The sequence below is a fragment of the Tachysurus fulvidraco genome, chromosome 19, assembly GCF_022655615.1.
Source record: "Tachysurus fulvidraco isolate hzauxx_2018 chromosome 19, HZAU_PFXX_2.0, whole genome shotgun sequence".
In the NCBI taxonomy this organism is placed as follows: Eukaryota; Metazoa; Chordata; class Actinopteri; order Siluriformes; family Bagridae; genus Tachysurus; species Tachysurus fulvidraco.
Genome location: NC_062536.1, coordinates 5,809,342 through 5,824,520, shown reverse-complemented (window position 1 = coordinate 5,824,520; position 15,179 = coordinate 5,809,342). Strand labels below are relative to the sequence as shown.

At 40.5% G+C, this 15,179-nt stretch overlaps 2 protein-coding genes across 2 annotated transcripts; one reads left to right on the top strand and one right to left on the bottom strand.

The window, feature by feature from the left end:
- The first annotated feature begins 528 nt into the window (after window positions 1-528).
- On the top strand, window positions 529-4,056 carry crebl2 (cAMP responsive element binding protein-like 2). Its single transcript, XM_027153855.2, is given in 4 exon segments — window positions 529-801; window positions 2,236-2,433; window positions 2,669-2,773; window positions 2,775-4,056. Coding segments are annotated over 4 exon segments (378 nt in total). The 5' UTR covers window positions 529-786; the 3' UTR covers window positions 2,835-4,056.
- A 383-nt stretch (window positions 4,057-4,439) lies between these two features.
- gpr19 (G protein-coupled receptor 19) lies at window positions 4,440-11,404 on the bottom strand. Its single transcript, XM_027153873.2, has 2 exons — window positions 11,051-11,404; window positions 4,440-6,930 (listed from the first exon to the last, which is right to left on the bottom strand). Exon 2 carries the CDS (start codon window positions 6,904-6,906, stop codon window positions 5,638-5,640), a length of 1,269 nt encoding a protein of 422 aa, XP_027009674.1. The 5' UTR covers window positions 6,907-6,930; window positions 11,051-11,404; the 3' UTR covers window positions 4,440-5,637.
- Window positions 11,405-15,179: the final 3,775 nt, after the last annotated feature.

Below are 15,179 nucleotides of genomic sequence, written 5' to 3'. Positions count from 1 at the left end.
CAGTAGTTTAGTAACATGAGGAGTGACGTGGAAATAAATTGTAATGGCACAACCTACGACCTGTGACGGTCAGGGGCTTTTAGCTAAATAAATTGAAAATAAATAAAAACGTGTAATCATGAACAAATGTAGGGGCTTTTAGCTTATAGTCTAAGTTTAAATAGTTAAAAAGTAAAAAAAAAATAATAATAATAAAAATGTGTAATCATGAACACAAGTAGGGGCTTTTAGCTTATAGTCTAAGTTTAAATAGTTAAAAAGTAAAAAAAAATAATAATAAAAATGTGTAATCATGAACACAAGTAGGGGCTTTTAGCTTATAGTCTAAGTTTAAATTGTTAAAAGGTTAAGAAAAAATAAAAATAAAAATGAGTAATCATAAACAAATGTGGGATGTGGGTGTAGGAGGAATAACACGGTGCGGTTTGTAGATTAGTTTCCTTGTAGATTAGCAGCCTGGTTCTTTTGCCTACAGACTAAAAAATGTCAACAATAATGAGAGACAGAAAACTCAAAGTCCCAGCATGCACCGCGCGCAGTGAAAAACGTCTAAGGGGCGGAAACGATGCTAAAAACATTAGCGACTCTCGGGGTTTTGTGGTAGTGTTTTGACGCCTAGTTTCTAATAGACACGGACTAAAATCGTGTTTTTGGACGCTCGGGTATCCGTTCACACAGCGTGTGACTAAAAGAAGGCGTTAAACGTGTTAATTACGTGTTGTTCTGGTGGCTCGTTAGCTAACAAGCTAGCTAGCTGTTTGGATCTCCAAGTGCAGGTCATCCAAAATGGATGACAGTAAGGTAAGAGATGGTTTACTTAGTAACTTAGTTTAGTCCAGATAACCAGCTCAGTGCTCTTATTACTGAACAGTAGCGTTAGTGATGTTAGTGTGTGCAGATGTGTTAGTTCAGTTAAGGTGTGTAATGAGTTGTTGTTTTTATCCGCATGCCAAACTAACCAGCTAGTTAATGACTTAGCTTTTTTAAATATGTTATTAACTAGCAGCCCACTGCCTGTCACTTTGCTTATTACACATCTGGTTATCTCCAGATGTTTTTACAGGTCAGGAGTGTATTTATGCATGTTGTTTATATCCCTGACATAAACATGGACATCAAGAACTCTCTCTCTCTCTTCATTCACAATGTGCTACTTATCTTTCTTATCCTTTGTAATGTAAATATTATTTATCAAAATGTTTTCATTTATTAAGATTTTACTTTTATAAATTTTTGCTTATTTAAAGTTGACGCATGACAAGTGTTTTTGATTTTTTTTTAATTAAAAACTAATTAAAAATAATTAGTTAGAGCAAATATATTATATTAATATCCTTGTGATTATTATTATTATTTATTTTATTTTTTTAATTATTATGATTATTATTATTATTTGTAGTAGTAATGTTAGATGTAGTAATTGTATTTATACAGTGGTAGTAGTAGTATTAGTAATAATAGTTGTAGTAAAAGTTGTATTAGCTTGTATGGTGTTTGTAGTTGTATTAATATTATATTAATGAACATCCTTGTAATTATTATTATTATTATTATTAAGATTAGTAGTATTTGACATGCTATATGTGCCATAGTTTATTATATATAATTTTATTTTTATTTTAAATATGAGTTTATTATATTGCTGGGTGAACTCGATGCCAAACATGAATTAATTTTGGTCATTTTTATTTATTTCAAACCAACACATCGTTGCATTTTATATATTTATTTATCCCTTCTGGCTAATTAATATTGAATTAAACATTATATCTATTCATTTTTAAATGTATTAATTTTCTCTTGCTTAACATTTGTTTCTTCTCTTAGCAATTTTTTTTATTAATATTATATTTACAACGATACAAAAAACATTTTTAAGTTACAACAAACATTTTAATAATTGTTCTATAATATCTTTACGTATAACTCTTTTTCTTCTTAGTAATGGTAGTACTATTATTTTCCATAGTATTAGTGCTGTATATTTGATTTATTACATGTGAATTATGATAATACTACAGGATGTCGTGGTGCATTACTACGCCAGTGTTGAGTAAGTTCCTGTAACTGCACATCCCTCAGTGTTGTATTCATCACTATCACAGCATTTTTATTTTATTAAAGATTCAGACTTTATATCCTGTTTTGTTGGAACATTTTTTACTAAATGTAAATAATAAATGTTTTTCTCAATGTAATGTTAGCGTAACATCAGTCTCCCTGTTTTCTAAGCAGATGGTTAGCGGAAAGGTGAAGAAACCGGGCAAGCGTGGGCGAAAGCCAGCTAAGATCGACCTGAAGGCGAAGCTGGAACGCAGCAGGCAGAGCGCGCGAGAATGTCGAGCCAGGAAGAAGCTACGTTACCAGTACCTGGAGGAGCTGGTGTCCAGCAAAGAGAGAGCCATCTGTGCCCTGAGAGAAGAACTAGAGATGGTGGGTTCCTCACAATCTCCGTGGAAAAGTAAAGTTAGACAAGTAAAGACTTGATCAGTGTGCTTCATTTTGGATAAAGACATTAATATGTAAATTTATCCCTCCCTGTGTTCTTGGATACTTTCCTAGTAAAACGTAATTGAGCAAAATGTTTTTAAACGTTATTTTAATGTGTAAACCCTTGACAGTTTGTTAATATTTCTTCTCTGTGTTTTGTGTTGTTTTTTCCCCCCAGTACAAGCAGTGGTGCATTGCCATGGACCAGGGAAAAATCCCGTCTGAAATCAAAGCTCTCCTAACCGGAGATGATCAGAAAGGCTCACAAAGCAGCAGCGCCACCAAAAACCCCCCAAAACGGCAAATACAACTCATCAGGCATCAGCCAGAGCAAGTCGACTTAGATTCCATTTAAAGACTTGTGTTAGAATATACAGTCCAGCTCGCTGCAGGCATGGAGGAGGTGATTAATGTAGAGCTGCACAGACTGGTGTATATGAAGGATGAAGGAACAGAGCAACAGTCACACAGGGGCAGTACAAACAGGGGCTTATTGAGGTTTTGTTGGAGGAATCTGGCTAACAAACACTAAAACACTTCAACTCCACAGTATTCACCTGATAACGAACATCGTTATTTTCTTACCGTCTCCGAATTCGAATCTTGTAGAAGTGAAAGGCAAAGGCGAGGCAGGTCAGAAAGCGAATGTAGAGAGAAGGCACTGGTCTAAGCACTGCTCTAAGCACTTTAACGAATTTTTTTGAAGATTTTGCAGAGCACTGGGTTAAAGTTCTTCATTCTTTTGCGTGAAGCCAAGTTATTTCGTACGTGTGTATTTCCTACTGAAAGATAACGCACTTTCCTCTTTATCCATCCACATCTGTAAAGCGTGGATGTTTTAGTCACTATAAGCGTCTGATCTGTCATCTGTCTACTGTCTGTACATTTTATCATCAGATACTCAGATGTCTGTATTACATTAACACCTTTAGTGATATGTTGTACCATTAGTACAACATATCACTTACACTTCTGCTTTCTCGTTTTATTTCTGTCTCTCTCTCTCTCTCTCTCTCTCTCTATCTATCTATCTATCTCTCTGTGTTACAATCTACATTAAATATTAGTGTGTATGTAAGAAAACGTTTCAGAATAAGTTCTCATTAGAATGCGTACAGAATAAAGAATGTCGTGCGATCTTAATTTGTCAGTTAACTAAACCGATGTTTTTATTTTTGTTTAAGTAGGCATATTCCACCCAGATCATACAGAAAGAAAGAATTAGTTCATGAATAAACTCTTTGTACAAAACCAAAACCAAGAAACAGTAGCTCGGATGTACCGATTAAAGTATTTTGGACACCATGAATAATTTGAGCTGATGTTTATTTAAACAATAAAAAAAAAACAAAAAAACTGTTCAGATCGATCATAATGTTCTGTAGAACAGTGACGCATTTTTTTTTCTCCATTTCTTGCCTGTCCATTTCCATTAATGTCATTATTTTGCACAGAAATATATGGATATTTTTATATTTATGTATAAAGTATGTATAGAACTGTTGGCAAAAGCTGAAACTATTTGTCTATGTAACAAAAAATATGTATAATAAAGATGTGCAATTGCTTAGCGTACATGTTTGATTTCTTTTCTCCATGAGCTTGTCAGTGGGTATGAAGTTTTCATTCTGACCTTTTTAACAGATTGTTTCTGTTTTTTCAAATTGTTCCATATTCATCTTTTTATCTCACTCACTCACTCACTCACTCATTTTCTACCGCTTATCTGAACTTCTCGGGTAAGGAGGGCCTGTGCTTATCTCAGGCATCATCGGGCATCAAGGCAGGATACACCCTGGACAGAGTGCCAACCCATCGCAGGGCACACACACACACACACACACACACACACACTACGGAGAATTTTCCAGAGATGCCAATCAACCTACCATGCATGTCTTGGACCGGGGGAGGAAACCGGAGTACCCGGAGGAAACCCCCGAGGCACGGGGAGAACATGCAGACTCCACACACACAAGGCAATCGAACCCCCAACCCTGGAGGTGTGAGGCAAACATGCTAACCACTAAGCCACCGTGCCCCCCCTCTTTTTATCTCATATAATACAAAAGTGTCTTTCTGAGATTCTAGGCTTGTCCTGTTTCTGAAGATTTTGACAAATGTAGAAGAAAATTTGTCTCTTGTCAAGAAAGATTACAGTTAAAGATATTCTGTCGTTTGGTTTAATGTGTTTTGATGAATGAATTAAATTTTGTTTTGTGCCCAGAGAGACAACGTGTAATTATGTGTGTAAAGTCAAACCACACAAAAGCACACAAAGTTAATATTGTGAAATGTCACATCAGCTTTTATCAGTCGCTCCAGGTTTTTTTTTGTGACTGTTCAAAAACGTTGAATTCGCTGCGGCTTTGTGCTTTTTTTGTGTGTAAAACTAATTAAATTACTATTAAGCCACAAGCACAGGAATCATCTTTTAAACTCCTTGCACTGAAGACACATCCGATTCATTGTGTAAATGGACCCGTATCTGTTTAACCCTTTTGGCTGCCCACTAAAATCTAAGGTCAAATCTGTCATCAGATTGTGATCGTCACAGAACGTTGTTACTAATCCATTAATAAGCCTGTAATTGATGTGCAACTGATGCGTTTTTTTTTATTATAATTCTTTGCTTGTCATCGTTTAATGCAACACAGTTTTGGACATTTACTTGAACAGGACATGTTTCCTACAGGAAGTAACACTCTATGGTAAGAAACGAAACAAAACGAAAGCATCATCACGGCGGAGCGTCGTGAGAAAGCGCGTCTCTCGACTGCGGCGTAGATAACGTTCATCACAAACCCATGAAACAAATCTAGACTCCATGGACATATAGACAATGAGAGGCTCATAGTTCTCTCACTTTCCCTCCATAACCTGCTGGTTTCTTTTACATCACAACATTTATGATCATGAGAAACAACATACAACAACATACAACAATATCAGGTGATGTACTATAGACACATGACACAGTAGTGCTTCTCATCACGAAACACGAGTATGAGCTAGACACCTGGTTACTATCAGATATTTTTGCTCTTGTCATGTCCGGCTTGTCTGCTTGTCATGCAAGGTGTATTCCAAAAAATGTGAGCCTGAGCACCTTTGAGTACGTTTGAATGGACATATCACCGTGCCGTTCTATACAAATGTGTTTGGTGGGTTGACGCTTATAGGCCATGCCAGTTTTTTCTCTTTTGCTTCTCGATCAAAAGTGTCATAAACAGAATCTTTGATGAGAGTTTTTGCCGGCATCGGCAAGTCTACCACACCAACGTAATTTTTTTTAGCTATCCGTGAACTGGCAGTGATGGTGTATGCGTTGCTCCGGTAGCACTTCATCGATGACATACAGAACGTCTCTCTCATCCCTCGTCTGAAATTGGCATTGTACACCGAGTAGAGCGTCGGCTTTGAAGCAGTTGAGCTGAACGACATCCAGGCGATCGCAACAAAGAACAGCACCCCCTGCCTGCTGGTGCCAGCAGATACGTCAGGATGCCAAAGCTGCGCTACGTAAAAAGGCATCCACGTGAGGAGGAACACAGTGTTGAGCATAAGAAACATCTTAATGGTTTTCACTTTTGTTCTGGGCACGATGTTCATAGTCCTGCGCACCGTGCGTCCATCCGCGCTAATCCGCCAGATGTAGCGCACGACCCTCTGGTAGAAGGATAAGATAAGAAGTGCTGGAACCAGGAACCCAAACAGGAGGTGAATCAAAGCATAGGCCAGACCATCCCAAGATCCTGGAAGAAAAAACTCGCAGTGTCTTTGTGCAACTGACGATGAAGATCCGTAGAAGAAGAGGCATGGCGAGACGAAGGCTGCGTCGAAGAGCCATGACGCCAGAATCATGCGTTTGGCTTTTTCCCGAGACACTTTGAAGCTCAGTGGATACACAATGGTGTAGAAGCGATCCACACAGATGGAAAGGAGCACGTAGACCTGCACGCCAGGGCACAGGTGCTGGAGGTAACGCACCGCCTTGCAGGCCGCCGCACTCAGGGGCCAATACCCGGACGAGACCTGGAGCAGAACGAATGGAGCGCAGCCCAGGCTCAGCAGCAAATCAGCACAAGCCATAGACACCACAAAGTAGTTTGTGGTCGACTGAGTTCTGCGACTGCGGTGTATCACCAGACAAACTAAAGCATTCCCTAAAACCGAAACCAGCCAAAAGACCCCAAATATCAGCCCAAGAATGGTCACTTCTGCCGGAGTGAGCTCATAGGACACACGGGTGCTGTTGGGATTAAACGAGGACGTGTCGAGGTTGCAGACAGGTGTGGGGGAAATGGCTGGGAGACCCGACACATTGTCTCTCTCTGAATTGTTAGGCATCAGATATGTCAGGAGTGTCGTGTGCAGAGATGGCTTCGCAGCGTCCATCGGCAAAGCATACACCATTTCTGTAGCTGTGGTATGTCAGACCTGCAAAGCAACAACAGAGAAATGTCATGAATAAAGACTTTCAAGGTTTGCTGATCTGATCTTTAAGCCTGCTTTACTGTTATCTATGCTTGTAACGCTTGCACGATTCAATCTCAAACTGTTCACTATTACTGGGATTACTTTTTTTTTTTTATCCTAAAGGGATATGACAAAATATGTTTCCATGGCAATCAAATCCAGTCCCTTTGCAAACCAAAGCAGCACAGTGGCCTTTTGTGTTCAGAGCCTAATATGTTTCGATAACAATTGCGATTCTCTTGTTGAGGTTTTGTCCTGAAAATAAGCTGCAGATCAGCTCTTATGGTGTCCATGGCCATTTTAGATCATTAGGATTTTCCTGGCTCAGCTAATCGCAGCAACGAGTCGCCAGAGTGCTCGCGGGAATAGAGACAGCAAGGAGGAATTGTTTAATGAAGTTGTACAGCGCATACACTGGTAATTACTTCTGAGACACCCTGTGTCTGCTTTCGTGTATGCAATAAAGCTGAGGAAATGATGTCAGCACAATTTAACTGGTGAACTGCTATTCATGCCTGAAAACAGATGAAGGTAAAGTTATGAAGAATACATTTACATTCCTGGCATTTAGCAGACACCCTTATCTAGAGTGGCTATTCATTTGGCTATTCATCTCATTTTATACAACTAAAGGTTAAGGGCCTTGCTCAGGGGCCCAGCAGTGGCACTTTTGTGGACTTGGGATTCAAACTCTCGACATTCGGATCAGTGACCCAACACTGTAACCGCTAGACTACCACAACCCCAACCAACCATACATTTCTAGAATTTTATAAATTCTAGAAAGCTGCCCTGTCCTGACTGATTGGAAGAATAAACATATATAAACATTCTTTTAATCATTTTCTACCGCTTATCCGAACTTCTCGGGTCACGGGGAGCCTGGGCCTATCTCAGGCGTCATCGGGCATCGAGGCAGGATACACCCTGGACGGAGTGCCAACCCATCACAGAGCACACACACACTCTCATTCACTCACACACACACACACACACTATGGACAATTTTCCAGAGATGCCAATCAACCTACCATGCATGTCTTTGGACCGGGGGAGGAAACCGGAGTACTCGGAGGAAACCCCCGAGGCACGGGGAGCACATGCAAACTCCACACACACAAGGCGGAGGCGGGAATCGAACCCCCAACCCTGGAGGTGTGATGCAAACGTGCTAACCACTAAGCCACCGTGCTCTCCTATATATAAACATATGTCTATAAATAGATTTATTTTTTCATATAAACATTTAACAGGAATCTTCAATTCAGTGTTTTGATATTTTTGTAGAACACAATGTACAGTATGTGCACAGCATATAAAAAAAGATAGCCAAATATTTTTATTTTTTAGAGTTATTATTACATTATTAAGCCAATTAGCCAACATCTAGATTAGACAAGTTTAAACTTACTCTCTTTGTTATCAAGTGTTCCTAACATGGCCTGGTTCTGAATGTTAGACAATCCTTCCATTAATCATGCTTGAGTTTAGCTAAGGAAGCCTTCAGAAGTATCTGGATGAGGAGGATTATATGGACATGCCTGATGCATCCTGTACCTCGATGTCTGCTCTGATATGTCTGCCATTGTGGCTACCTTTCAGATTGTACATAGAAACCCTTAGGATAAAAACAGTTCACATCCAAGTCTCACCCTTTCTTTAGAGCATCATCTCACCTGGACATTCGCTGGATTTTTGTGTAATAACGGAATAAAGACTGTCCATGACTCCTATTAGCTCAAACTGAACATCCTTTCATAAACATTCCCTGGTTAATCTCAAGGTTTCTTTCTCATCGTGTCCTGGAGATTAGTTTTGTCATCTCTGCTTTGCTTTAAATCTACATCTGTATTTCTTTAAAGCTGCTTTGTATTAACAATTGTTAAGAGCCGAGTCACACATCATTTGTCTAAGGAAGAAACTGAAAGGGGGCAGAGTTTCTGGTGGGTCTGTTAATATAGGAGAACTGAAAATAAGAGTCAGCAATTCTAGTTTCATGTCTATTTCTATTCATGTTTTTCCTATTTCAATCTTATAGCAGTATACAAATGAAAAATGTGAATGTCTGCAATTAAAATCCAATTAAATTGAACTAAAAACGACATTTCAAGGTAGCACCATATTCTGGATGTAGCACTGGACACAAAGACAACAGCATGTGCTTTGCTGTGCAAACACTACACCTGACCTTCACTCTCTTTATTCATTAAGTGCATCGGGGGAATGCATGCTAAACACAGACTCCCGAAGACGACGCTCATTTCCCTGCAGCCCTGTGCTTATCTCAGCGCTGTGTTTACCCCAGTGGCCTATTTCCTCTATCTGTGTTCTCCATTCCCCAGCAACAGCAGTTATCGAAACGAGACAGAGCAACATGGCCGTCATTTCTAATCAAATAACTGCTCTATTTGTGTTTTGTTTTGTTTTTTATTACAAGGATCAGTCATTAGATACAGAACAGGGAGCGGTGTGGGCTAACCCTAACCCTAACCCTAACCCTAACCCATTTTTTATTTAAAGCTTATTACTGGGAATAAATGCTTAAAATAAGCACAGCTATAAAGACAGTACAAGATTATTGGGTAATAATGACTAAAAAAAAACATGTAATAGTGGATTATTTGTTAGTAATAGTGATGTTATTAATAAAAAGACGACGAAATAGTGAATTAATTCATCCTTCTGTCTTACATTGTTAAATTACACCATCAGTGGTGTTGAGAACATGGTGCTGAACATTTTTTCGTTGATTATGATTCACTGTGCCTTGGAAACATGCACAGTATTTTAGGGCAAAATGTGTCACTGTGATGGTTATTAATAGGATCGGTGATATATGTGATGGTGATTTGTGTGATGCTGGTTGTGATGGACATTGTAATGGTCACTAGTGAGAGTGATGCTGGTTGTGATGGACATTGTAATGGTCACTAGTGAGAGTGATGCTGGTTGTGATGGACATTGTAATGGTCACTAGTGAGAGTGATGCTGGTCGTGATGGACATTGTAATGGTCACTAGTGAGAGTGATGCTGGTTGTGATGGACATTGTAATGGTCACTAGTGAGAGTGATGCTGGTCGTGATGGACATTGTAATGGTCACTAGTGAGAGTGATGCTGGTCGTGATGGACATTGTAATGGTCACTAGTGAGAGTGATGCTGGTCGTGATGGACATTGTAATGGTCACTAGTGAGAGTGATGCTGGTCGTGATGGACATTGTAATGGTCACTAGTGAGAGTGATGCTGGTTGTGATGGACATTGTAATGGTCACTAGTGAGAGTGATGCTGGTTGTGATGGACATTGTAATGGTCACTGGTGAGAGTGATGCTGGTCGTGATGGACATTGTAATGGTCACTAGTGAGAGTGATGCTGGTCGTGATGGACATTGTAATGGTCACTAGTGTGAGAGTGATGCTGGTTGTGATGGACATTGTAATGGTCACTAGTGAGAGTGATGCTGGTTGTGATGGACATTGTAATGGTCACTAGTGAGAGTGATGCTGGTTGTGATGGACACTGTAATGGTCACTAGTGAGAGTGATGCTGGTTGTGATGGACATTGTAATGGTCATTAGTGTGAGAGTGATGCTGGTTGTGATGGACATTGTAATGGTCACTAGTGAGAGTGATGCTGGTTGTGATGGACATTGTAATGGTCACTAGTGAGAGTGATGCTGGTTGTGATGGACATTGTAATGGTCACTAGTGAGAGTGATGCTGGTTGTGATGGACATTGTAATGGTCACTAGTGAGAGTGATGCTGGTTGTGATGGACATTGTAATGGTCACTAGTGAGAGTGATGCTGGTTGTGATGGACATTGTAATGGTCACTAGTGAGAGTGATGCTGGTTGTGATGGACATTGTAATGGTCACTAGTGTGAGAGTGATGCTGGTTGTGATGGACATTGTAATGGTGATTAATGAGATGTAGTTTGTCAGCAGCATGTCGTGCAGGTGGAGGAGGGAAACATAATGATGCTGAATAAAAATCTCCTCCTATTGATTAAACACACAATATTAAGAAATAAAAACGGCGAAAACACGCACACATCCTGCACATAATGTTTACGTACCTCATCTCGTGGAAAGCGCGTTCACGTCGTCAGCTTCACACGTCCCTGAGCCGTGCCCGTTACCGATACTGTTTGCTCCTCGCTCGCGCATCATTCTCAAAAATCTCTCCAATGCCAAGAAACCGCCCGAATACATCTCATTTTCACACAGCGACAGGATCTTGCTGTTCTCTGTTTTTCTTTTTCGACCAAATGAAATCACTGCTTCATCGAAAACGAGGGTCTTTGTAGGACGTGAGGTCGTTTCAGTGGTGTGTAAAAGCTCCAATGCGCTCGAGCTGCAGCCAAATGAGACAGGATTGTGTGTGTGTGTGTGTGTGTGTGTGTGTGTGTGTGTGTGTGTGTGTGCTTGCGTGCGTGCCTGATTGTGTGTGTGTGCGCCTGAGTGTGTGTGTGTGTGTGTGTGTGTGTGTGTGTGTGCGTGCGTGCCTGAGTGCGTGCGTGCCTGAGTGTGTGTGTGTGTGTGTGTGTGTGTGTGTGTGTGTGTGTGTGTGTGTGTGCGTGCGTGCGTGCGTGTGTGTGTGTGTGTGCGTGCGTGCCTGTGTGTGTGTGTGTGTGTGTGTGTGTGTGTGTGTGCTGCTAAATGAGTTTCAGGATATCAGCATCATATCCTGTCACATCTCCTTCTCCCCAGACATATTATGGCTGTTGTGGATCCTGACCAGATCAGGGGAAATTTCTAAAATAAAAATAAACTCGATGGTGTTTTACTGTGGCACTGATTTATCCTACAAAGCCAAGTACACGTGCAAGTCTGTGAAAGGTAGCAAAGGTAGTCTGGTATTCACGTAGCATGAACATTTTAGTGTCCAAATCCCTACTTCAGTTTCCTTTATGCAGCACATTAACACAACAAATGAACATGGGGCTGAAGGTGTTTGACAAAACCGTCTGGTGCAGTGGTGTGTGTATATGTTTCCTCAGAGTTCCCTCTGTTTTATTGATCTGTTAGGACTAATACTAGTCAATATAATACTATTCACCTGATTTCTGAAGTTTCCATTTTTTTTCTGGACAAAAATCAATCAGGATGAGCTTGTGAAAGTGAGATATAAAATATTAAGTGCCTATATGAAGAAGAATGATCTGGGGGTCTTACCTAGTCCCTAGCCAGTATAACGCAGATACTCAAGTATCTTATCCCCAATGAGCAATTCTGGATAGAAATGCAAAATATCTGAAGTCACAATTAAAGAGAGTTTCAGACCACACAAGAAGAATTAGTAGAACAGCTAAACCTGCTGCTGCTGCTGCAGAGGTTTAAGAGACACTTTAAATATCAACAACCAGTTTACCAGAGATGAGGGACTAGAGTCATATGATTTGACTTGAGTCAGACTTAAGTCGCCTTGACAGATATTAAAAAAAGACTCGATTTGACTTTGACATGACATTCATGACTTGAGACTTGATTCAGACTTGAGTTAAATGGCTCAGAGATGGGGGACTCGACTTGACTCGAGACTTGCTTGACAAATATGAAAAAGACTCGACTTGACTTTGACTTGGCGTTCATGACTTGAGACTTACTTGTGACTTGCACATGTGTGACTTACTCCCACCTCTGCAGTTTACTCACTACAGGACACCGAGACGAGGCGGCTTGAAAGCACACGGATGATTAATTCATGTTGACTTGTCTTAAATTTACCTCTGCAAGTACAGTTCAGAAATATAGCCAGTCTAATTCAGAGCATCACACCAGCAGGCAACATTTCACACATAGCATCCCACCCAATGTCCTTCAGCACAGTGTCCCAATTAAGACATTCAGCAGTGTTTGATGTCTCTACAGTCCATTTTTAGTGATGGCTCTTGCACTCAGTATAATCACAGAGGAAATGTTCCCTGTTTTGTCCTGAGCTGATCAGAAGGGAGATCATTGCTTGAAGCAAGCCATGTAAAGGGAGCCCCAGATGGTGTGATGGGGGCACTGAGGAGAAGAGCTGACAGTCTGGTCAACAAAGGAACAGAAATGAATGCTGCAGGGCTGTTTTCTGTGTTGCAAAAGACACAACAATCCGCAGTTTTGTTTTGTTTTTTGTTTTAGTCAAAGATGAAGCAGTTTCAGAGATGACCGACAATGTGCCACCAATTCAGTCTACTATGAGGATGCATCAGGCAGTGATGCAGCTTGTGGACATCAACACAAAAACTGAAATGTGACTGCTTTAATGCCAGACATTTCAAGTTAAGTGACCGACAGATGGCTGTTGTGATTCAAGTTGTTGTAAAATGTATGCATCAGACTGGGGTCAACGCATGTTTCCGGCCAGCACATGAAGACATGTTTTGGTAATTTGAGGACGTTGTGTCCGTCATCCCTCACGATGTACATAATATCTACATATCATCTTTTGGTGTATGATATGTTTCTTACATTTTGTAGATGAAAATGCAGAGAACCAACCCATTTTGTATAGTTAAATATAGATGTTATGAGACTCCATCATGAACTAAGACAAAATATGAAGTTTAATTTGAATGAGCAAATGGCACAGATTTGGCAGAAAGGCCCATGTAGACCGTGACACTCGTATGTGCTTGATAAACGTCCCTTTCTAAAAACACGGCCATTTATATGAAGTTTCTTTCCTGTTATAAAAGCCTCCATTTTTCCAAGAAGGAATGGAATTTGGCTGAGGAAATATGTTCATGTAACTTTAGTGCACTAATGTAAGTGTGAGGAGGTCTGGGGTTACGTCGGTGTTCTCAAAGGTGTTCAGTGGGGTTGAGTCAGAGTCAGGGCTCTGTGCAGGACACTGGAGTTCTTCCACTCCAACATTAACACACCATGTCTTCATGGAGCTCTGTGGCTTTGTGTACAGAGGCATCGTCATGCTGGAGCAGTGTCTGTGTCTCTTAGTTCCAGTGAAAAGAAAATTGTAATGTTACAGCACACAAAGTCTTTCTGTACAGTTGTGTGCATCAGACCTTGTGGTAACAATCTGGGGAAAAACCACATATGGTTGATCAGGGGTGCACATACTTTTGGTCCTATAGTGCATATCTTTTGCACTTGTACAATATCACTAATTTGTGATATTGTGGGAGGCATGGTGGCTTAGTGGTTAGCATGTTCACCTCACACCTCCAGGGTTGGGGGTTCGATTCCCACCTCTCCCTTGTGTGTGTGGAGTTTGCATGTTCTCCCCGTGCCTCGGGGGTTTCCTCCGGGTACTCCGGTTTCCTCCCCCGGTCCAAAGACATGCATGGTAGGTTTATTGGCATCTCTGGAAAATTGTCCGTAGTGTGTGATTGCGTGAGTGAATGAGTGTGTGTGTGTGCCCTGTGATGGGTTGGCACTCCGTCCAGGGTGTATCCTGCCTTGATGCCCGATGACGCCTGAGATAGGCACAGGCTCCCCGTGACCCAAGAAGTTCGGCTAAGCGGTAGAAAATGAATGAATGAATGTCCAAACTGGTATTACTCCCCACAGCCATCTCCAAAATCTAGTGGATAACCTTCTCAGAAGAGTGGATGTTACATGTTACAGCAGCAAAATTATTGGAATGGGATGTTCAGAAAAGTTATGATGGCCAGGCGTCCACATATTGGACATTAATGGTACATAAGACAAAGATACCAACACTGTGGCTAGGAAAGGTACAGCTTTCTGACAGTGTCTGGCATCTCAATTAGCGTTCTAGTTTATGCCTGAAACCTGGTCTCAGCAAAGCACACAGAGGTGTTCTGAGAGCCAAATTAGCATGAGTTCAAAAAAATTGTTGAACGTGGACTGGCACTGGACCGACCGCTATCTAGGTATCATATAACTGAATTTTCCATTTAAAAATGACATCCTTTTCTATCTTAGCATTACTTGAGAATAGTGAAGAGTTTTGCAAGCATGTTTTTTTTTGCACATGAGAAAAACATCATCCTCCTTTTACTGTAAAGTGTGAATCTTCTGATCCACGGATGCCATCTAGTGTACAAATCAACCCTTTCCAACAGCAGTCATGATCAACATTATGATGACAATAATAATAATAATAATAATAATAATAATAATAACAACAATACTGTACTATTCCGCTACTCCCTTTGTGATTATCCTGTTAGCCTGAAAATCAGTAATCTTTCAGCTTTGGTGGTTTTGCTGTAAACATCAGGTGGGTTCGCTGTC

Coding starts and splice junctions, on each gene's coding strand:
- gpr19 (XM_027153873.2), bottom strand. CDS start 6,906: ATGGTGTATGCTTTGCCGATGGACGCTGCGAAGCCATCTCTGCACACG.